The sequence below is a fragment of the Cnephaeus nilssonii genome (genome assembly GCF_951640355.1).
Source record: "Cnephaeus nilssonii genome assembly, chromosome: 4".
NCBI classification, from domain to species: domain Eukaryota; kingdom Metazoa; phylum Chordata; class Mammalia; order Chiroptera; family Vespertilionidae; genus Cnephaeus; species Cnephaeus nilssonii.
Window position 1 is genome coordinate 79579543 of NC_137075.1, and position 22063 is coordinate 79601605.

At 43.8% G+C, this 22063-nt stretch overlaps 1 protein-coding gene across 2 annotated transcripts in view; it reads right to left on the reverse strand.

Annotated features, from left to right (window-relative positions):
- Positions 1-22063, reverse strand: part of ESR2 (estrogen receptor 2) — a 49496-nt gene that overhangs the window by 9842 nt on the left and 17591 nt on the right. For both annotated transcript variants that reach the window (XM_079769576.1, XM_079769577.1), the window contains 3 exons: positions 17471-17767; positions 14324-14462; positions 6571-6704 (listed from right to left, as the gene is read on the reverse strand). In XM_079769576.1, coding sequence (XP_079625702.1) covers positions 6571-6704; positions 14324-14462; positions 17471-17767 — 570 coding nt within the window. The remainder of the gene's footprint in view (positions 1-6570; positions 6705-14323; positions 14463-17470; positions 17768-22063) is intronic.

Genomic DNA, 22063 nt, shown 5'->3' on the forward strand with positions numbered 1-22063 from the left:
TACTGAACCACAATTATGCCAGTGTAGTGCTTCACCACATCCCTGCGGCACATCCCTCCATAACGTCTCCTGATGCAGATTTAAAATATCCGTCTTTTAAACTGCCTGGAACTGCTTCTCTAACCACCTGCTCACCCACCTCCTTCCCCACAGGGACTGAGTCCTCCCACTGTGCCCCACAGCACATAACCTGCCCTTCCACCACAGAGGAAACAAGCCCCAACCTCAACCCCACGTGCCCCTTTGAATGGCCAAAATCAGATCTGCTCTCGGGGTTGAGGCCAGCTGGGACAGTTCTCCAGGGTACCGGACTCGCCCTGCTCTTCTCATCCTCAGCTCCCACCACACCTCACCTCGAAACTTAATTCCAATTCCTTGAACAGGTGATGCCCTGAACATGCTGCACTTTCTGCTTAGGAACTCTCTTATCATCCTCCTCTCTCCCTTCTCTTGTTATCTATAGTCATTCCTCCTTCAGATCCCAGCTTGCTTGAACTTCCTTCTGGAAGCTTCCCCTGATCTGAAAGCTGGATGTCTTCATATATGCCCCACCCTCAAAGAAACTGGACATACGTGCTTCAAGAGCACAAACCCATCACCTAGTGCAATGACTTGTGTGAAAGAAATGCTCATAAATGCAAGAATTAGAATGAATCCCATAGGTTCAAATTTTTGCAATTTTTAGCCAATCACACCATCATAATTGAAATGATAAATATGCATGCTAATGCACATTTTAGGTATACCACAGAAAATTAGTAAGTGAAAATATGGAGACAATTGTTTTAAGCTTACTTTCCTTAAAACTGACGCCAGCTTCAATGTCTGTTTCATACATTCTGTCAGAGTTTCTAAAATGTAAGGAGAGAAAGTGGACTCTGTCCTTGCTTATGCTTTTAATTTAATGTTGCAAATAATCCAGAAGAAAAAAGCCTATACCTCCAGATGTCTAAAATCTAGCATAGAAAAGACCTGCCTCTCCTAACAATGGAAACTTTCCAATAGAAACAGAATCCCCTTTTTCTAAGAGCTGAACAGATTAAATTCATCTCGACAACTGTTATGACTACTACCAAACAAGAAAGGAACTTTCCTAAAGGAAGATTTCTTAAACTTGGATTTACCATAAACAAATGCTAGTCATTTACTGCCACGAGTGGTAATTACATCGCATGCCTGCCTCACCCTCTGTAGTTCTCTCAAACGTGACAGTCTGTCAGATGCTGCAGGGACGCCATAGCCTTAGTCTCCCATTTGCACAGATGATGCTTTTAGCTTTCACAACAACACAATATGATGTCTCACAGGCTAGAAGGACCGTAAGGAGCCTTGCCAAACAGAAGGCTTTCAAATGCTACAAAGTGTTGTAATAACAAGGAAACTGCTTTCTGAGGAGCACTTTGCTGCGTAGAAATGAGTTCTAAATAACTTCTGAAGGTAAGAGAAGCCCCAGAATGTGGCAGTGGCTGTTCCTCTTGTGCCAACGTGGGACCATACTTCTCAGGCAAATCTTCCCTTTAGCAAAGAAAGAAGTGGCAGCACAAGTCAGGTGGTATCTGTAGGTGGGTTGACAGAGACCAGAAAAAGTTTATTTTTTTCCATGATCAATTCTAAATGTCCCAGCTGGACATTTCCTATAGGCACATCAACTTAATTGCTGGTGTAAGCTGGGGCTTTGTATTGTTTTATAAAAGGTGAATGGTAACAATAAATGTCAAGAAGGTGCCAGAAACCCCAAAGCATTTAGGAGTCTTCTTGACTTTCTCTACAGTTTTCATTTGTCCAATAATTTATCATTTCTACTCACAAACTGCTTGCTTTCCAGAACTGAGGTAGGAAGTATACCAGGTTCAAGGGGCATGTCCTGTCAGGCAGGTAAGACCAGATTTACCCAAGGAGAAAACACCCAAAAGTTGTCTTCAGAGCCTCTGAGCCTCACATGACCTTCAGATTCCTTCTCTACTCTCTCTACTCTTTTCTTCTCTCCTCTCTTCTTCAAGACCTAACCCCACCCACCCCTGTCCAGTAATCTCAACAGCATCTCATTCAGTTTTGGCTTCAGGAACTGCTGCTTTGGCTCCAATGAACAAAATAGAAACAGAGGCATGGTTACATGGAACAGACTGACAGCTGTCAAAAGAGAGGAGGGTTGTGGGACTAGATGAAAGAAAGGGAAGGGTTTAGCCAAAAGACACATATACACAACACATAGACACAGATAGCAGTGTGGTGATAGCCAGAGGGAAAGGGGGGTAGGGGTACGTGGAGGTGGACAAAGTAGGGATAAATGGGGATAAAAGAGACTTTGCTTTGGACCAGGGGCGCATGATGCCCTGTGTAGATGATGTTTTGCTGAGTTGTACACTTGAAACCTGTATGGTTTTGTGAACCAATGTCACTCCAATAAAATCAATTAAATACATACATACATACATACATACATACATACATACAATGAGTGCATGGACCATTGAACATAAAAATAAATAAAGTGGCATAATATGATCTCACAAATTCCTATTATTTCAAACATTAAACACTAAGGTTGGATAAAATCTAGGTAATAAAACCCCAAAGGAAAGGATCCGTAAGTCCTTAGGTGAGGATTAAAACTTAGGCATACATATCATTTGAGAAAGAAGAAATAACGAAAGGCCCAATAAGAATAACTAAGCAAAGCAATCCATATCTGGTATAGCAGGTGTACTAAGTAAATACCAGGTAGGCAGTAAACTGAACAGTATGAAAATGATATGCGAACTTAGAAAAGTATGCAAAATAACACATCTCTATTGCAGCAATATTTATAATGGTAGAGAAAAAAGGAACTGTATATTAAGTAAAGATTTGTCGACAGAGAAGTGATTGAACAATTTAGACCAGCGGTTGCCAACCAGCGGTCCACGGACCACTGGTGGTCTGTGAGGTCCGAAAGGCTGGCGACCGCTGATTTAGACAATGCCCTCACTGGAAAGGTTAACTTAGCTCTCTCTTAGTTGACCTGAAGGGATTTCATAGCATTTTGAAAAGTAAAAAAGCAGATACAGAGAACTATTTTATATAGTTTCCCAATTTTTTTAAATGAAAAGTATACCTTTGTATATGTTAGAAGTGAGGTATTATTTTATTTAGTTTTATTTTTAATCCTCACCCAAGGATATTTTTTTTTCATTGATTCTAGAGAGGGAGGAAAGGAGGGGGAGAGAGAACCAGAGAAACATCAATCAGTTGCCTCCTATACACGCTCCAGATGAGTATCGAACCCTCACCCTGTGTATGTGCCCTAACTGGGAATAATACCTCACAGCCCTGGACTGAGCCACACCAGCCAGGGCTGTGAAGTATTATTTTAAATTATTATTAAAAGATGGGAGAAGGTACAAAGCCAACCCTATGGTTAAGATTACTTGGTGTTAGGGTAGAAAAGTCAAGCAAAAGCAATTATGGGTACTCTTTCAAAGTACCCATAATTTTTTACATAAGATGCTATGCTATTTATGTAAAACTAGAGGCCAAGTGCATGAATTCGTGCACAGATGGGGTCCCTCAGCCTGGCCAGCGATCGGGGCAGGCCAGCCAGGGGGAGGGACTGCGGGAGGTTGGCCAGCTGCAGGAGGTTGGCTGTGGGAGCGTACTGACCACCAGAGGCAGCTCCTGAGTCAAGCGTCTGCCCCCTGGTGCTCAGTGCGCATCATAGCTACCATCCCGTCCTCCAGTCGTATTAGTCACTTAGGCTTTTATATATATAGACTGGAGGCCTGGTGCACAAAATTCATGCAAGAGTAAGCCTTCCTTCCCCCGGCTGCCAGCACTGGCTTCCCTCTTGCACCTGGAACCCAGGCTTCCATCCAGCCACCAGCAGGCACCCAGAACCCAGGCTTCCCTCAACAGCCCTGGCTTCATCTGGAAAGTCATCCAGAAGGACGTCTGGTCTAATTAGCATATTACGCTTTTATTATTATAGATTATGTATATAAGTATGTTAATATATGTCTTTATATATATTATCTATAATAATAAAAGCGTGATATGCTAATTAGACTGGACGTCCTTCCAGACTAAGCTGGGGCTGCAGCCACAGGATCGAGGCAGCCGCAGTGGCTATGAGGAAGGGATCCAGGCAGCCACCGTGGCTGCGAAGGCCCACTCTTGCACAAATTTCGTGCATCGAGCCTCTAGTTATTATATATTTCTCTTTACATATATATATAGATATATAGATATATACATATATGTGTGTGTGTGTGTGTGTGTGTATCTGTCAATTGATCGATAGAGCTGTTAAAGAATGGTCACCAAAGTTATGGTGGTTTTCTTGTGGGGGGATTCCTAGTAACTTTTGTTTTCTTCTTTGTTTTGCTTTTGTTAGAATGTTTACAATAACTGGGTATCCTCTCTAATAAACTGGTAATATGCAAATTAACCATCACTCCGCTACATAAGCCACGCCCACCAGCCAAAGCCATGCCCACCAGCCAATCAGGGCGAGTATGCAAATTAACCCCAATCCAAGATGGCTACAGCCACAGAGAGCAAGGTTTCCCAGGTAACAGAGCAAGCCAAGCTTTCCATAGCCGTTGCAGGACTAAGCCTCCACTCAAGCTACAAAGTTTCAATTATAGAAGGTAAACAAATTCAAACAAAGGCGGCAGAATGGAGCTTGAGAGAGCAGGCCAGGGTTGCCGGCGGCAACAGGGGAAGCAAAGCTTTAAAGCACACCCTGGCCGGGCTCACCCGCTTAAGGCTACAAAGTTTCAATTGTAGAAGGTGAATTAACTGCCACAGAAATGGCTGCCGGAGCCCCAGGCTTGGCTCCGCTCCAGGCTACAAAGTTTCAATTGTAGAAGGAAAATAAATTTCAGATACCAGGGCCTCTGCTTGGGTTGCCAGGGGGCGTGGCCGGCCTGCAAACCACCACTGGCCCCTCGCTCAGGCCGCCCCACACCCCAAGGGAACCCCCACCCTTATCTGTGACACCCTTCAGGGCAAACCAGCTGGCCCCCACCCGTGCACCAGGCCTCTATCCTATCTAATAAAAGAGTAATATACAGATTGATCATCACTGCAACACACAATATAGCTGCCCCCATGTGGACACAAGATGGCCACTACAAGATGGCCAGCAGGAGAGGGCAGTTGGGAGGCACCCGGCCTGCAAGGGAGGGCAGTTGAGAGGGACCAGGCTTGCAAGGGAGGGCAGTTGGAGGTGATCAACCCTGCAGGAGAGGGCAGTTAGGGGTGACCAGGCTGGCAGAGGAGGGAAGTTGGGGGCAAACAGGCTGGCAGGGGAGCAGTTAAGCATCAACCAGGCTGGCAGCGCAGTGGTTAGGGGGTGATCAGGCTGGCAGGCAGAAGCGGTTAGGGGCAATCAGGAAGGCAGGCAGGCAAGCAGTTGGGAGCCAGCAGTCCTGGATTGTGAGAGGGATGTCCGACTGCCCGTTTAGGCCCGATCCCACCAGGATCGGGCCTAAACGGGCAGTCGGACATCCCTCCAGGAGTCCCAGATTGGAGAGGGTACAGGCTGGGCTGAGGGACAACCCCCCGCCGTGCACGAATTTCGTGCACCGGGCTTCTAGTTATTTACATAATAAAAAAAAACAGCAAAACTACAACATAAACATATCTTAGATATGACCTTCCTAATTTCCCACCTCTAACCCCTGTATTTCCCTCAAGGCAGGCCCCTTCCTTCCTAGCCCCTCCACACCATGTTAGTTTAGGCTCTCGTCCCTCTCAACTCTGACTGGGCACCATGCCTCGGACTCCCCCCTCTCCAGTCAGTCCTGCATGTGGAAGCCAGGGTAACCTTTCAAGAAGGCCCTGTCCATGATATTCCCATCTGAACCTCTTCCAGAGCTTCTCGATGCCCCAGGCAGCAGTTCCCAGCCCAAGGCAGGCAGTGAATCTTCAGCCATGCATTTTACAGCCCTGTCCACCTCCCTCTGCTCTGCCACTGAGTGACCTGCAGCTCCTGGCTCCCCAGGTCCTTTCATTCCTCCACACCTATTTCTTCCACCTGCCCGTCCCTAAAGACTCATGCAAACTGCATCCCCTTCTACAGGCACTCCAACATCTCTCGTTTTCCTGTAGTACTCTGTTCACACTTTATTATAGCACTCCCTCGCTCCACCATGAGCTACTTGAAGGCAGGACTACATCTTTACTGAGTGAACCAATGGATGAACAAATGAATCTGTAAAAGCAGAACTCAAAACAGAAAATACAAATGCATGTCAACCATTTACAGTGTCTGCATAAATATTGAAAAAGGCTGAATGGTAAACATTTTAAAGTTCATTTTTCTCTTTTCCAGCAAAAGTGGCTTGAGCCACTTTTTAAATTAATATTTTGCCCAATGAACAATTTATATTCCAGTTAATTACAGTTTAAATCCCTATCAAATGAAACAGAGAAGTCAGAAAGAAAGCCATTTTCCCCTTTTTAAATAAAATAAGAAGTTCAATACTCTTCTAGAAATAGCATTCCTCACCACCACCACCACCCCTCCCACCCCTCCCACCCCCCAGTTCCCCTTCCCAATAAAACACGGCCCAGCTGTGGGTTACTCACTGGAGTTCAGGAGGATCATGGCCTTGACACAGAGATACTCGTTGTGTTGGAGTTTTAACTCACGAAACCTTGAAGTCGTTGCCAGGAGCATGTCAAAGATTTCCAGAATTCCTTCCACACATTTCCCTTCATCCCTACAATAGTTCATTTGGAAATTTAAGAAAATCACAGCCACCAACAAAGGCAATAAGGAGTATTTTCTTTTTATCTTAAATTTCATTTTGTACATGCTTTAACTATAACAAGGTGGTGATGAGACCACACCCAGCGATATGAAATTATCAGAATCATCTTCTTATAAAGAGAACAGGGCATTTCCTATAAATCCCTAAACTAAACACTTGAATAAATACTTATTTTGGCAAAAGCCTGCACTGGAACTACATTTTTCTTCTACCTGTTCATAAATGTCATCTTAGAGGAATAACATTTTTGTTGGTAATCTAAACCACTTCAGCCAACCAGCTGTGATATGGCACATATTAATGAAGTGAGACATTCCATGGCCCATGAGATGGCTCTAACGTGTTCATGAGGAAGACTGACCATTACAGAAGCTAATATCCCTTCATATCTAGGGATTAACTCTCATTTCCTGGTGGTCATTTAGAAACTAGAGGGGCAACTAAGAGACATGTAAATGTAATTTGAAAAAAGCTAGCATGACATACAAAGAAATCACAATTAAAGAAGACAGATTAGAATTAGAAAAGGCAGAGTGGGAGACATGGAAATGTCTGACTTGCCAAAGATTATTTTTAAGCAACAGTTTTAGACAAACTTCAAAACATATAATCAAAATTCTTTTGAGCACTCCTTAAAGAGATGATTTTTTAAGTATACATTTGAAATAAATTACTTCAACTGTATCCAGAAAATACCAGCTTCAATTAACTCCAGCCAGACACATATTATTCTGCCTCACTGCTCCCAAAAAATTTCTATCATCATTTGTCGTAAGAGTTATTGGAAGTCCTTGACAAGCAGTTAGATGATTGTGCTACAAAACTTTCATTTGCTTCTAAAAACCTGTGGTAAACAGTAAAGGGCAGCCATGGGTTTCTTTGAGTTTCATTTTCAGTCTCTGTAGCAGCCCCGGGGAGATTTGAGATCTTCAAAGAACTGGCTATTCCCCTCTTCCTTCCCCCAACCCCAAGCCAGGCCATTTACAGGGATGGTGGTGGTTGAGGAAGGGCCTCTGTAGAATTCAAATAAACAGACACCAGGGGATACTGCCAAACCTGGAAGTATCCCGGACAGTGCTATGCTAGGACAGCAGCTCACCAGGACCCTGCAATCCACAGCATTCAAAACCTCTTACCCCCAGACTAACCTACACAAAGCTACAAGCATGCAAACTTCTCACTTTGGCAAGCAAACATGGCAACTTCTGCAACCAGCTGAGACTTTCTGAAAGTGCACTCATCCTATATAACAAAGAAGTAATATGCAAATTGACCATCACGCCCTCAAAAGATGGCTGCCTACGACCAGGCCATCAGGGGGGTTAGTGAGAGACAACCAAATGACTGAATAAGCAGGCTGCGCGGAACGACCAGGCTGGCAGGGGGGCCGTGAGGGGAGACCAGGCCAGCAGGGGGGGTGCAGTTGGGGGTGACCAGGCTGGCAGGGAGGGCAGTTGGGGGCGATTAGGCTAGCAGTGGGGGGGCAGTGAGAGGCAACTAGGCTGGCGGGGGGGGGCAATTGAGGGTGACCAGGCCAGCAGGGGAGGGGCAGTTAGGCGCGACCAGGCCGGCAGAGGGGGGCAGTTGGGGGCGACCAGGACAGTAGGGGGGCAGTAAGGGGTGACCAGGCTGGTGGAGGGGGGACAGTTAGGAGTGACTAGTCTAGTAGGGAGGGGGCAGTTGGTGGTGACCTGGCTGGCAGCAGAGGGCAGTTAGGGGTGACCAGGCTGGCAGGGGGGCAGTTAGGGGTGACCAGGCTGGCACGCAGAGGCAGTGAGGGGTGATCAGGCCGGCAGGGGGGGACAGTTAGGGGCAACCAGGTAGGCAGGCAGGTGAGCGATTAGGAGCCAGTGGTCCAGGATTGTGAGAGGTATGTCCAACTGCCGGTTTAGGCCCGATCCTTGGGATTGGGCCTAAACCGGCAGTCGGACATCCCCTGGGGAGTCCCAGATTGGAGAGGGTGCAGGCTGGGCTGAGGCGACTCCCCATGCACGAATTTCATGCACCGGGCCTCTAGTCTATATATATAAAAGCCTAAGTGACTGTTATGACTGGTCAACTGAATGACCAGTCGCTATGACACACACTGACCACCAGGGGGAAGACGCCCAACACAGGAGCTTCCCCATGGTGGTCAGTGTGCTCCCACAGCCAACCTCCCACAGTCCCTCCCCACAGACAGCTGGCCCCAATTGGGACTGGGCAAGACAACCCCGATTGGCCTCAATTGCCGGCCAGGCCAAAGAACCCACCCATGTACGAATTTGTGCACCAGGCCTTTAGTTAAATAATAAAACCACGAGTGTTCCCTAGAAGTCACTCATAGGGAAAGGCCACCTTGGAGAATCAGAGCCCTGGACAAAGGGTGCTAAAATCTGTAGGAAACCCCTCTCCCTCCCCACACCCTAGCCTACTGCCTCCCCTGCTCTGCACTTCCCCAGGCAGCCTGCTGCATGCATCCAGTAAGGACAACGCATGTCCTGCACATAGCAGAGGCACAAGAAATACTTGTTCACTAAATACCCCTCATGCCACACCATCAAATCACTCTGCCTAGGGACAAGCAATACTGGAAATTGTGATTATTGGGCTTGAGGACATGTTATACTGGGAAAAGCTGGTTTTAAAATATCTCTGGAGGCAAAAACAAAAAAATCCACCAACTCCTGAATAATGGTTGCTTCTTTATTCTTCTGTGAAACTCAGTCACAGGTGAGTTTATGCACACACCAGCGCACATGTGCACATACACACACACACACACACACACACACACACACACACACACACTCTCTCTCTCTCTCTCACCATCAACCCTAAGTAGTATAAGGAGACTCATCTGAAATCAACCCTATTTATAGAAGTTATCACCAATACCTAAGAACAGGTCCATAAACTTTGAAATTAGTACCATTTCCTCAGAAATGGAGGGAGAGTTTACATCTTAGAGCATAAGCTTTGACAAATGCTGTAACTAACAGTAATCAGAACATGTATACCTCGTGGAGAAAGTGAATTTCTAAGCCAGCTCTAAAGAGCCAAGTCTGATTGCTTTCTCGAGCAGGTGTGATAGCCAACCACTTCATTCAAGGAGTGGCAAAGTTAGAATACTTTATTTCACAGGCTGTAGAAAATAAATGAGCAATATAGGATCAATAAGGCACAATACCTCCTAAATGATACCCTAATAAAGTTACAACATGGAGTGAGTTATGCAGAACAGAGTGAGGAAGGACTTTACAAATTAGGGAGCTCTACATAATTGTAACTACGATTGACAGTGAATTATGTGTATGAAATTAGGACGGGATTAAAATATTTGAATTCAAAGCCCTCACCGGTTTGGCTCAGTGGATAGAGCGTCGGCCTGCGGACTGAAAGGTCCCAGGTTTGAGTCCGGTCAAGGGCATGTACCTTGGTTGCGGACACATCCCCAGTAGGGGGTGTGCAGGAGGCAACTGATTGATGTTTCTCTCTCATCGATGTTAACTCTCTCTCCCTATCCCTTCCTCTCTGTAAAAAATCAATAAAATATATTTTAAAAATAAATAAAAATAAAATATTTGAATTCAAGATAGTGGATATATGAGTTGAATGTCAAAATGTTGAAACAATATGTCAATCAAACCTCATGGTAAATTACTGCATACCATTTGTCCATAAACTACTTGTAAGTTAAAAAGTAGTAGTTCCATGGAAGGAGACTTGACTTTGGGGTAGTAAACACACAATGCAATATATAGATGGTGTATTATAAAATTGTACACTTGAAACCTATATAATCTTATTAACCAATGTCACCCCAATAAATTCAATAAAAATTTTTTAAAGTAGCAGTTCCATATGGATTACCTTATTATTTGATAACCACATCCCTTTTATAAAAGAAAAATATTCTGTTTGATACCAAGGACAAAATGTTACATGAGTAAGCCTCACTTTGGGGTACACTATTTTGTACCTACTTATATATCCACTGGCAGCATCCATGTGGCTGCAGACCTCAGTTTACCTCTGTGTGGATGGCAATGGGAAGAGGGGCTCAAGGCTTAGCGCATGGGAAGAACTTAAATATTGTACTCAAGTGAAAATGTGAGTACAAAAGGGAACTGAAAATTTAGAAGTGAAAATTCTGTTGGTACCTTGAAGAATATTTGGTACACAAATAACTAATGTGGATGCAAGCTCAGAGCATTCATAACTATGTGTATGATTCCACGAATCCCATACACACCCATAATGGGGTCCAAGCCCAGATCCAAACCTCCTCTGACTTTTTAAATAACATTTAACATTAGACAATTTTCTGTTTATGCTAAGGACACCAAGTGTCTTAGCATATATGATTTTTTATTATTTTTTTTTAGCAAATAGAAGCTCACATTCTGCGGTAGATCTTCATCTGAATTTGTGATTCTAGCAGTTACTGAAAGAACTACCTTGTGCCCTAACTGGTTTAGCTCAGTGGATAGAGCGTCGGCCTGCAGACTGAAAGGTCCCAGGTTCGATTCCGGTCAAGGGCATGTACCTTGGTTGTGGGCACATCCCCAGTAGGGGGTATGCAGGAGGCGACTGATCGATGTTTCTCTCTCATTGATGTTTCCAACTTTCTATCCCTCTCCCTTCCTCTCTGTAAAAAATTAATAAAAATATATTAAAAAAAAAAGAACTACCTTGTTAGAAATAAGCTGAGACAAACGGATTTTCCTTTCATCCTCAGTAGGTTCAAATTTTCTCTCAGTAGAAGCCTCAACAAGTATAAAGGGAAGCAAAAATTAATATTCTTAGTCTCACAAATGGGTTAATTTAGTTGTATTCACTGCTTATATGGTCATACCACCACTTGAAGGAACTCTGATAGGACAATTCACCAAAAGACAGTTATTTTAAGTAGTGTGAAAATTACTTATTCACATTGTAAAAAAGATTCATAATAGGATTTCTTTATGGTGGATTTCATAATAGAATTTCCTTATAACTTTTTGAATAAGTAGCATTTTGAATATTTTTGAATAAGCAACTCCTCCAAAAATATACTCATTACATAAAAACGTATTTTTCTCTATATAATAAATGCACTAAAAATCTTAGATTTGAAATTCTAGACTTTACAGAGTTAATGTGTTAAAAACAATAACAGGAATGGCAACAAAAGTAACCATCCATAGGCACTCCAAAATAATGCCTGCTCAATGTCTGCATTTACAATTCTCAAGAACTCCTCTTCTATGGTCAAATAAACTAGATTTCTATGTTGTAAACAATACTTTCAAATATTTTTAAAGAGTAATGTGAGGCCCTAGCTGGTTTGGCCCAATGGATAGAGTGTCAGCCTACGGACCAAAGGATCCCAGGTTCAATTCCGTTCAAGGGCACGTGCCTTGGTTTCAGGCTCCTCTCTGGCTCAGACCCCGGTCAGGGTTCGTGCAGGAGGCAACCAATCGATGTGTTTCTCTCACATCGATATTTCTGTCTTTCCCTCTCTCTTCCACTCTCTCTAAAAATGGAAAAATATCCTCAGGTGAGGATTTAAAAAAAAAAAAAAGAGTAATGTGAGTCTGTTAAAATAGTATCTTAAAAAAAAATACTTCTGGCGAACTCCTCCCTGAAGCACGTCTGTGCCTTTTTTCCTTCCCTCTTCCCTCTCCCCCGAATTGCCCCCCCCTCCAAATGACTTTTTTGTTGTTGTTTTTTCTATTAACTAAAAGCTGCACTTAAAATTTATCTGGAATTTGTGTCAATTTATAGTAACTTATACACACAGTTACAGAAGTTAAAGAGCCCATACAAAGAGGAGAGTGAATTGTACTAAAAAACCAGGAATGAAACAGTCATTGAAAATAAACACTAAGTATGGCATCAATTTAGAAATCAAGACAAAAAAGTAAAATACCTTAATCCCAAGTTTGAAAACGTATTGGTTCATCAAGGGACAGCACTTCCTCCAGCACTAACTTCTAGGAGAACTGTATGTGTATATTTGTGTGTGTGTGTGTATGAAGAGGGGAATGAATGTGGCTTTAAACACCAAGTGGAACATAATGAGTGAATGAATGAATGAATGAATGAACTGGAGGGATGGCTTGATTGGCTGCTTAGCCTTTCAGCCTGCTTCACAACATGGTTCCATGAGATGACAACAGGTATAGGTCTCTGAAGTGGGCAGAGAATAGAAGAGAGTTGTTCTAAGATGAAAGAATAAAGTAGAAAGTTAGTTTGCCTTTTAGCCTCCTCCTCTTTCCCCTTCCAGTTCTCTATCCAACTGAGAGGCATGTACTGTTGTGGTTAAGAGCGTGGATTTCACAGCCAGACCTCCAAGTCCAGCCCTACCATTTACTACTCTGTAACTGTCAGAATTACCTAACCTCCCATTCTCATATCTGAAGGATAGGAATAATAATGGTGCTTACCCAGAAAGGGTTACTGTGAAGATGAAACGAGTGAACACACATCAAATGCGAAAGATGGTGCCTGGCACACACAAGCCAATAAGTTAGCTATTTTTATTGTTACTAGAGGGTCCTACCTCTCCTAGGCTTTCAGAACCTCCCTCCGTGGTTTACTATCTGGGCTTGCCCCTGCTTCAGCCACATTCCCTATTCCAGCTCTTCCCAAAGGCTCTGTTCTCTACCCAAACACCTACCCAATCACTTACAACAGTACTCTTTGCCAATGTTGTCGAGCATGACCGGTAAAATGGGTGCTAACATCTTGGAGATACTTTTAATCTGCCTAACATGATGATCTAAAAAGGTAACACCAAGAGTTGGAGCAAATATTTTCCATTCACAGCACTAGGTACTTTCTTCTCTGCAGAGTCAAATGTGACTGAACATTCAACACTAGAACTTTTTCGAAATAAGAAATGTGGTAATTAATTGCCATGGAAATTTTCAAATTACTCAAGTTTGCATCAAGGAAGTATTCTATTTTACTTACTAAAATGCTTGAGTGTCGTCTAGTCCAGACTTCCTCCCATGAACAGTTCACCTAAGCTAGTGAGAAATTGACTCCTTTTCTGTGCCATCTTTTTAAAAAAAAAACCTAAATGCAATCAAGTTATGGCATTCCCCAATTTCTGTTAACTTTCATCTGGTTTTAATAACCATTCCTTCCACTGCTATTGCCAAAAATACTATATAGTATAAGCAATTAGAATGAGTTAAAGAATGTTACAGTGAACCTGGCAGATTGTAAGAATTTTATCACCTATCCAGATAGCTGGCAATGTAATTGGTCCGGACAGGTGGAAAGAACAGCAGGACAACTTAAAATTATAACCTGAAAATGGAACTTTTAAACAGAAAAACCTAAATTGATTTATCTACACTTGGTGGCCACATACCCTGCAGAACATAGGCCCCGATGATGGCTGCCACACGAAGAATGAGTCACAGGACACCGAATCTCTGTACCCGTTCGCTCCTTTTCTGGTTCTTGACCCAGTGAAGGAGCCCATGACATTATAATCCTCTTAACGGCCCTTTCAGGTGAGAGATTTTAATTGCAGCCCCAGGATGCAATGCTTCACTCAAGGCAGAAAAGAAACACAATGCACTTTCTCTCACCTGTCCAGGACAAGGTCGGGAGCAAAGATGAGCTTGCCAGGGTGGTCGATGGAGCGCCACATCAGCCCCACCATTAGCACCTCCATCCAGCAGTTCTCCAAGAGCCGCACTTGGTCGTACAGGCTGAGCTCCACAAAGCCTGGGGAGAGCGAGAAGCCGTGAGACACACCCGCCCTCCTCCGCGGCTCCCCGTTTCTCTCAGAACAGAAGAGCAACGTTTCAAAAGCTTTGAAAACACAAATATAAGGAAACAATCTATATTTTAAAGATGTGGTTAAATGCTGACCTAAAAAAAAAAAGTTTTGAACTTAAGGTGTGCAACTCACAATTTTCAGTCCTGAACCCCTTCTAGGGATACATATATTTCATTTAGAAATTATAAAGGACTGTTATCTGGGCGTATACAGCTCCCCAGATAGATGCTAGTAAAAAAAAAAACCAGAAAGCCGGGACCAATCTTTGTTGGTTATATCCCAATAACTGTCCTGCACTGCTGAGAAAGATAACTCGCGCTACCAGCCAGAGGGGCTGCCTGTCTGGCCCAGTCCATGATTGGGACTCAGGGGGCAGTGAGGGGCATGCAAAGAGAGCAGGGCCAGCCCCTGTAGAAAAGTCAGGGCTTCAACTGAAAGAATTTTTCCGAGTGCTTAAGATTTCCCATCCAGTGTTAGAATCACTCTTCTCTGCGTAGGAGCGCTGACTCTAGGCTATTCTCTCCTGAAGAGCAAATATAACAACTGAAGCAGGTCCCGACTGCCTGATAGCCTAATAGCATGCATTAGTCAAAGAACTGGAAAGTAAACAGGTATCTCTAGGGAGCTGAGCACTTCAAAAGTAAAGCAGAGCTCGCTGCTGCCTTCTCCACCAGCCATGATAAAAGGAGCCGAGGGTGTAATATAAATACAGTCCCCAAACCTACGGCCTTGGCGTGCAATGGGCTCCAGTTAAAAATCCCAGCTCGGCCTCTCCCTAACTAGTTACTTAATCTCCTTTTAAGTCTTTGTTTTCTTATAAGCCCAATAGAGGTAGCAATGCCTGCCTCTGAGAATTTCCTACAGGTACAATCTCATCATCCTCACTTTACAGATGAGGAAACTATGGCACAGGGAGCCCCTATGGTTCAAATCTTTGACAATTATAATGCAAATCTGCACACAGGAGAATTTAATGGATTAATGAATGGAGAGATGGATATATCCTTTCCAAAGCCACATTCTAAGCTCAATTCAGGTTCCTACGATGTGTACACATTCCGATCTCACCCACAGTTATAGACAATAAGCCTACCAAGGGAGACCAAGCTTTTTATACTTGTAGATATTCAACAGGATCAAGGATAGGTGATATTTTAATTATTTATTTTGTTTGTTTGTTTGTTTGGACAATGACTATATCAGCTGAGAGGCTGGGGGAGGGAGGGATCACACCTTCAGACTATGCCTAAGTTTTCTGAAAACTTTTCAAAATACCAGGCTTGAAGAGGGTCTCATGCAGCGTTAGAGTTAGGTTGTGTTATGGCACCAAGTTGCTGCACGAGTCTCAGCAATAATTAATTTCACCACTGCTCTCTACTTGGGGTTCTGAGAAACAGTGTTTAGAAAACATATAGAGCAAAAGATAGAGGAAAGTGCATCAGCATTGTCTCCTATGGGAAAGAGAAGAGAAAATAATATAATTCTGGCAAACGTGATATTAGACTATCAAACAGAACTGGAAACCAGAAAATCCTCAGGGAACTCAAAAGCCAACAAACGATCCCAAGAGATACTATTACCCTGGGCCTGGGTCCCATAGCTCTTTACCCCCAAATGCTCTTCACCCAGCTTCTTAACACTTCCGATCATTCCAGTTCGCCCAATGTGGTTGCTGCCCCCACGGCCATGGGAATTGTCCCTAGTTGCTTAGAGCTTGGAGAGATCTCATGTTTAGACGTCTGTAAAGATGTGCAAGGAGAAGCCCTTTCAGAGGGTGATGGGTTGCTGCCGGTCTAGATTCATTCAAGCAATAATTAGATGGTAGTTTTAGTACAATGCAGTACTCCAGGTATGTAATACCAAAGGCCTGGGGGAGAGATTACATTTCAGGCTGGAAAATACAGGCTCCAAATGACTACTAGTGAATCATCAAACCCATTTTTAACTTGATGGTATTTCAGGTTTATTGATGATTCACATTATTTCAGCTGCAGATTTACTCTCTTTGTCCATATATATTTATTCATGTTCATACTACTAATTCTTTCTCTACTGGAACAATAGCTTACACATTCCTACTTAGCATCTGACAAGCCTTTTACTTGCATACTGGTCATACTGCACCCACTCCACCTCACCTGCCTACACCTGTGGTGGGCAAACTGCGGCTCACGAGCCACATGCGGCTCTTTGGCCCCTTGAGTGTGGCTCTTCCACAAAATGCCACAGCCTGGGCGAGTCTATTTTGAAGAAGTGGCGTTAGAAGAAGTTTAAGTTTAAAAAATTTGGCTCTCAAAAGAAATTTCAATCGTTGTACTGTTGATATTTGGCTCTGTTGACTAACGAGTTTGCCGACCACTGGCCTACACCCTCCTCTCAATGTGAGGAGTCCATAGCCAGGAGACTGGTCAGTGTGGAGCCCAGATCCCTTTCTTTTAGACCATGTTCCAGGTCCCAAAACCCTCAAATTTCCTGCCCAAATGGCCCCAAGCCAATTTCCAGAGTCTGACTGGTCTCTGCCCTGGTCTATTCTCCCAGACAAGGCTTGAGAGGTGACCAAAGGCTAGTGTTCATAGGACAGGTGGACATGCAGGGTTGGGTGTGCACATGGCTAGGTGGGATGCAGCGGGGGATGGGTAAAAAAGAGCTGGGAATAGAATAGAAGGGGCCCTCCCTATGCAAGCCTTCCTGCTCTGCCATGTCTGGTACAGAACCCAGAGGAGCCCAAGAATTCTAAACTGGAACCTGGTCACCCAGGCCATGCCATGTTGAAGGTGTAAATGTCGAGCTAGGAAGAAAGAACCTCTTTCATTTACAGGTTGTAAATCAAGCTGCCAAACTGTTGAATACAGAAACATCTTTTGTGGACCTCCACTTTGTACTCTTGCCCCGTAAATGGTAGGGGCAGGCCTTTCTACAAACACACAGAAAGCCAAGACCCAGAGAGCCCTACCCGGAATTTTCTTGGCCCAGCCGATCATGTGCACCAGTTCCTTGTCGGCCAGCTTGGTCAGGGACATCATCATGGAGGCCTCGGTGAAGGGCGCGCTGGGGCGGCTCACCAGCACGTTGGGCGGCTCCGCCTCCAGGAGCGTGAGCACCAGTTGTTCCGGGCTCAGGGCGCTCAACAGTAGCTCCTTCACTCGGCTCACATGTCCATTTTTCTTGGCTGTGTTCAGACAGTGCAGCTGCTCATCGGAACTTTTCTGCCTCCGCACTAGGCGGTACCCACACCTTTCCCTCCGGGAACCTAAAGTGGAGAGATCACAGTGCTTGCTTTCCCCTGTCCGTCCTCCACCCCGGCATTCAAGTTCCCCGCGTAGCCGGGGTAAAAATGAGTCAGGAACATCATTGTAAGACCTGAGTCTATTCTCAGAATGTGTCCTAGAACAGAAGCCCGACTTATTTTCTGGAGCCTGCAGGGCATGTACCCAAGATTATTATATTTGTGACTGTATTCGCAAAATCGGTAACATGAATTTCTAGGGACAATAGCCCAGATGAGCTTAAGGTCTCCATTTCAAGGTCATCTATGGATACTAAATCCCTTTCTCTTTTAAACAGTGATGACGTATCTCAGTTTCCAAACCATGAAATTAGGAATTTTCTTCAAGCAGAAGATGGGGAAAAGTTAGAAAATGAACACTAATATTTCCAAACAGTTATCAAACAGTACATTTTTATAATACACTAGTAGCCCGTTTGCACGAAGATTCGTGCAATAGACCTTCATTCACCTGGCTGCCTGCACCAGTTTTCTGCCAGCACCAGGGACCCAGGCCTTGGCTGTGGCCACCGCCTTCTGCCTTTTTCAGGGTCGGGGCTTGGCCCCGGGCGGTGGCCTTGGGCTCCGCGGCACCCAACATCCTTGCTAAGGATCGCAGGAGCCGACCCCCAGTGGTTTCCTGCCATCCTTGCAGGCTGCCCACTGGTGCCCAAGGCCCGGAAAGCCTCGGCCCCTGGGACCCCCGGGAGCGGCGGGAGGGGCGGGATGGGCACGGCCAAGCCCCCCCAGGTGTCCGATCGACACCCGGGACCCCCGGGAGGGGCGGGAGGGGCCGGCCACGCCCCCCCAAGTGGCCGATCGACCCCCGGACTCCCGGGAGGGGCGGGAGGGGCCAGGCCACGCCCCCCCAGGTGTCGATCGCCCCAGGCACCCCCGGGAGCGGAGGCATGGGCCCGGCCACGCCCCCCCCGGGGTGCCGATCGCCCCAGGCACCCCCGGGAGCGGCGGCATGGGCCCGGCCACGCCCCCCCCGGGGTGCCGATCGCCCCAGGCACCCCCGGGAGCGGTGGCATGGGTCCGGCCACGCCCCCCCGGGGTGCCGATAGCCCCAGGCACCCCCAGGGGCGGCGGCATGGGCCCGGCCACTGGGCACCGCCATCTTGATCTTCTCAACAGCGGATATGCCACCCGGAGTCCCGCCCCCAGCCTCCTGCCGGCCCAATCGTGGGCATAGCGGAGGTGCGGTCAATTTGCATGTTTCTCTACTATAAGGTAAGATTCTTAAAATATTTGCATGCATGTGTTTGTGTATCTATATGTATGTGTATATATTCTTTTTAGGCACACACAAAAAGTATATTTCAATTAATTGAAAAAAATCTGGAAAATATAGAAGAGCACAAATTTTGGCATGTTCTTCTAATGCTTTTTTACTTTTCTATATTTTAATATATAAAATGATAATCATAATGTATATACTATAATAATCATAATGTATGTCCTATTTTATAACCTGCTTTTTATAATAAAAGATAAATAATTCAAAACTCATATATATATATATCAAAACAACAAAAGCAACAACACCTAGTCTACAAATATAACACCAAAAAGTGATTGAAAGAAAAATAGAAATTGACAAATACACTAATATTATAATGAAATATTTTAACATATCTCTCTCAGCACTGACAGAGCAGAAATATAGGAGAAAATGTTCAGAAATCAGCTCAATGAACAAAGTTGATCTATAAAAATCCATGGACATTTGCAAAAATTATCACATACTATGTCATAAATAAAATCTTAACCAACAATGTTCTCATATAGAGCATATTCTCTAAAATATAACAAAAATAGAAATTAACAATAAAAATATAACTTCCAAACCCCTATAAATTTGAACACAAAAGTATTTCTAAAGATCCACTGGTTACAGACCTATGTGAATTAAAATTAAGAAAGATATAAGTCAGGATGTCATTAGCATGGGTACAATTTTATATGAATTTTCCCTAAAAGAAAAAATCTAAAAGTTCAAATCTTCAAAATGTCTAGTTTCTATATTACCATTATATTTGTTCACTAAATTCAATTGTCCACATTTTAAAAAAATGTTCATTAGCAAGTATGAGAAAATTTTAATTATTTGCTCCCAAGAAAATTTATCTGAATTTCCCCTTATCCTTGGCTAGTTGCAGTAGAAGGAAGGACTCCATCCATTCAGAGATATTTGAATCAAACCTATTACTAAATAATTACTAGTAAAAGCCTAAAACATATTCATTTTATTAGTAATCACATAGAGTGCTACAGACTGTTAAGATCAATTATTACCCCCATGGTAAAATGGAACAAAGTGTTTGGCTTAAGAAAGTACCTTTCTGCCCTAACTGGTTTGGCTCAGTGGATAGAGCGTCAGCCTGTGGACTCAAGGGTCACAGGTTTTATTCCGGTCAAAGGCGTGTACCTTGGTTGTGGGCACATCCCCAGTAGGGAGTGTTTCTCTCTCATCAATGTTTCTAACTCTCTATCCCTCTCCCTTCCTCTCTATAAAAAAAGGACTTGTATGCATGCATATTAGCATAACCAATGGACATAGACACTGGGGCGGTGGGGGCTTGCCCAGGGTGGGAATGGCTGGGGGTGGGGGGGTCAATTGAGGGGAAAGGAGACATATGTAAAACTTTAGACAAAAAAAAAAAAGTACTTTTCTGATCACACTTTTTTTGTAGAGTATATGAGGATAAGGAGTTTACATATAAAGTGAAAGGTTTTGAATCCATACATTCAAATTTATTTGAACAATTTTCACTGATAAAGCACTTATATACCAGGCCCTGTACTAAGTTATGGGGATTTTAGGATCAATCAAACGAAGCCCTTGACAAGGAACTCACATTTTTCTACCAAGGACATTCCTGATTATGACACTTTAATCTTGGCAGAGTCTCTATGTGCCTGTGAGTGAAGTTAATGAGCAACTACCAAATGGCAGTGATCATCTACTGTAATCTTCTAGGTGTTAGGCATTGTTTATAGTACATAGATTATCTCATTCTGACAACCGCCCTAGAGGACAGGTGCTGCTACAATCTCCAACGTATAGAGGGATAACCAGGCACAGGAGATTGCAAATCACTCGCCCAAGATATAAAAGCTAGAAAATAGCAGAAGCAGGATCTAAACCCAATCAGTAGTCTAAATCCCGAGCTGGAGCTTTAAATCGCTAATTTATATCACCTCTCTATCAAATTTCTTTCACGTATTATTTCACCTGATACCTGAAAAGACATCTGAAAGATGCTGAGCTCTTGTCCCAACACAAATCAAGTACATGGCTATTCAGACTGTTTCCCTATTTACATTTCAATGTATCCTTATAGTGAAGCTAGTCTGAAGTTAGTCTGATGGGTATCCTCCTGCCATTTAGACAACTATAGTAATTACCTCAAAAGAAAAGAGTTGGAAATGCAGAAAAAAAAATTGATAACAGAAGAGACATGACTTCTGGATAAAAAAGGGAAGTGGAATGGTGCAGGAGAAGCCAGAATGCGTATAGGATCCCTAATTCTCTAAGAGATGATAGAAGGAAGATGTGGGTAGAGGGTTTGGGGGCAGTGTAGACAAGAAAAATCCTGGGAAAGTAGAGAGGCATCGTTTAGAAAATTCATTCCTAATTGTCCTTCTTAGGGGACAGTAAAGGGCCAAATATCCAACTGTTTGTACATTAACCCATCTCATTTCTTCTGTAATCTCCAACGATATTTTTCTTAGAGATTCCCTACACAGTGACTTTTTGGCCAAATTCAATTCTCTTTTTTCTCATTCTCTTTTCCATGAAAGTTTCTAATTACGTACATCTCTATACTCTGCATCATGAGACTGTACTGTATCAAACTCACAACTGTATGAGATTTTTCAATGTGGGGGGGCGGGGAGAGGGGAAGAAAGGAACACTAAAATTTAGTGCCAGACTCTGTGTTTTTGTTCTCACAAAACTCAATTAAGCAGGTATCTCTGTTTCAGAGGTAAAAAACAAACAAACAAACAACAAAAAAACACAAAAAAATGAGGGCCAGAAACGTCAAATCGTTTGAGCATGGTCAGAGTTAGCCAGAAGTGATGAGCAAAAAAAATGAGATTCAGAGGAAACCAAGATGGCTGCATAAGGTAAACACGTAATTGTTGCCTACCACAACAATTTTAAAACTACAACTGGAAAACAGAGTGGACATTGTCCAGAACCACCGGAAAGCTGGCTGAATGGAAATTCTACAACTAGAGAAAAAGAGAAAAGGACGCTGAGCCTTAGGAGCT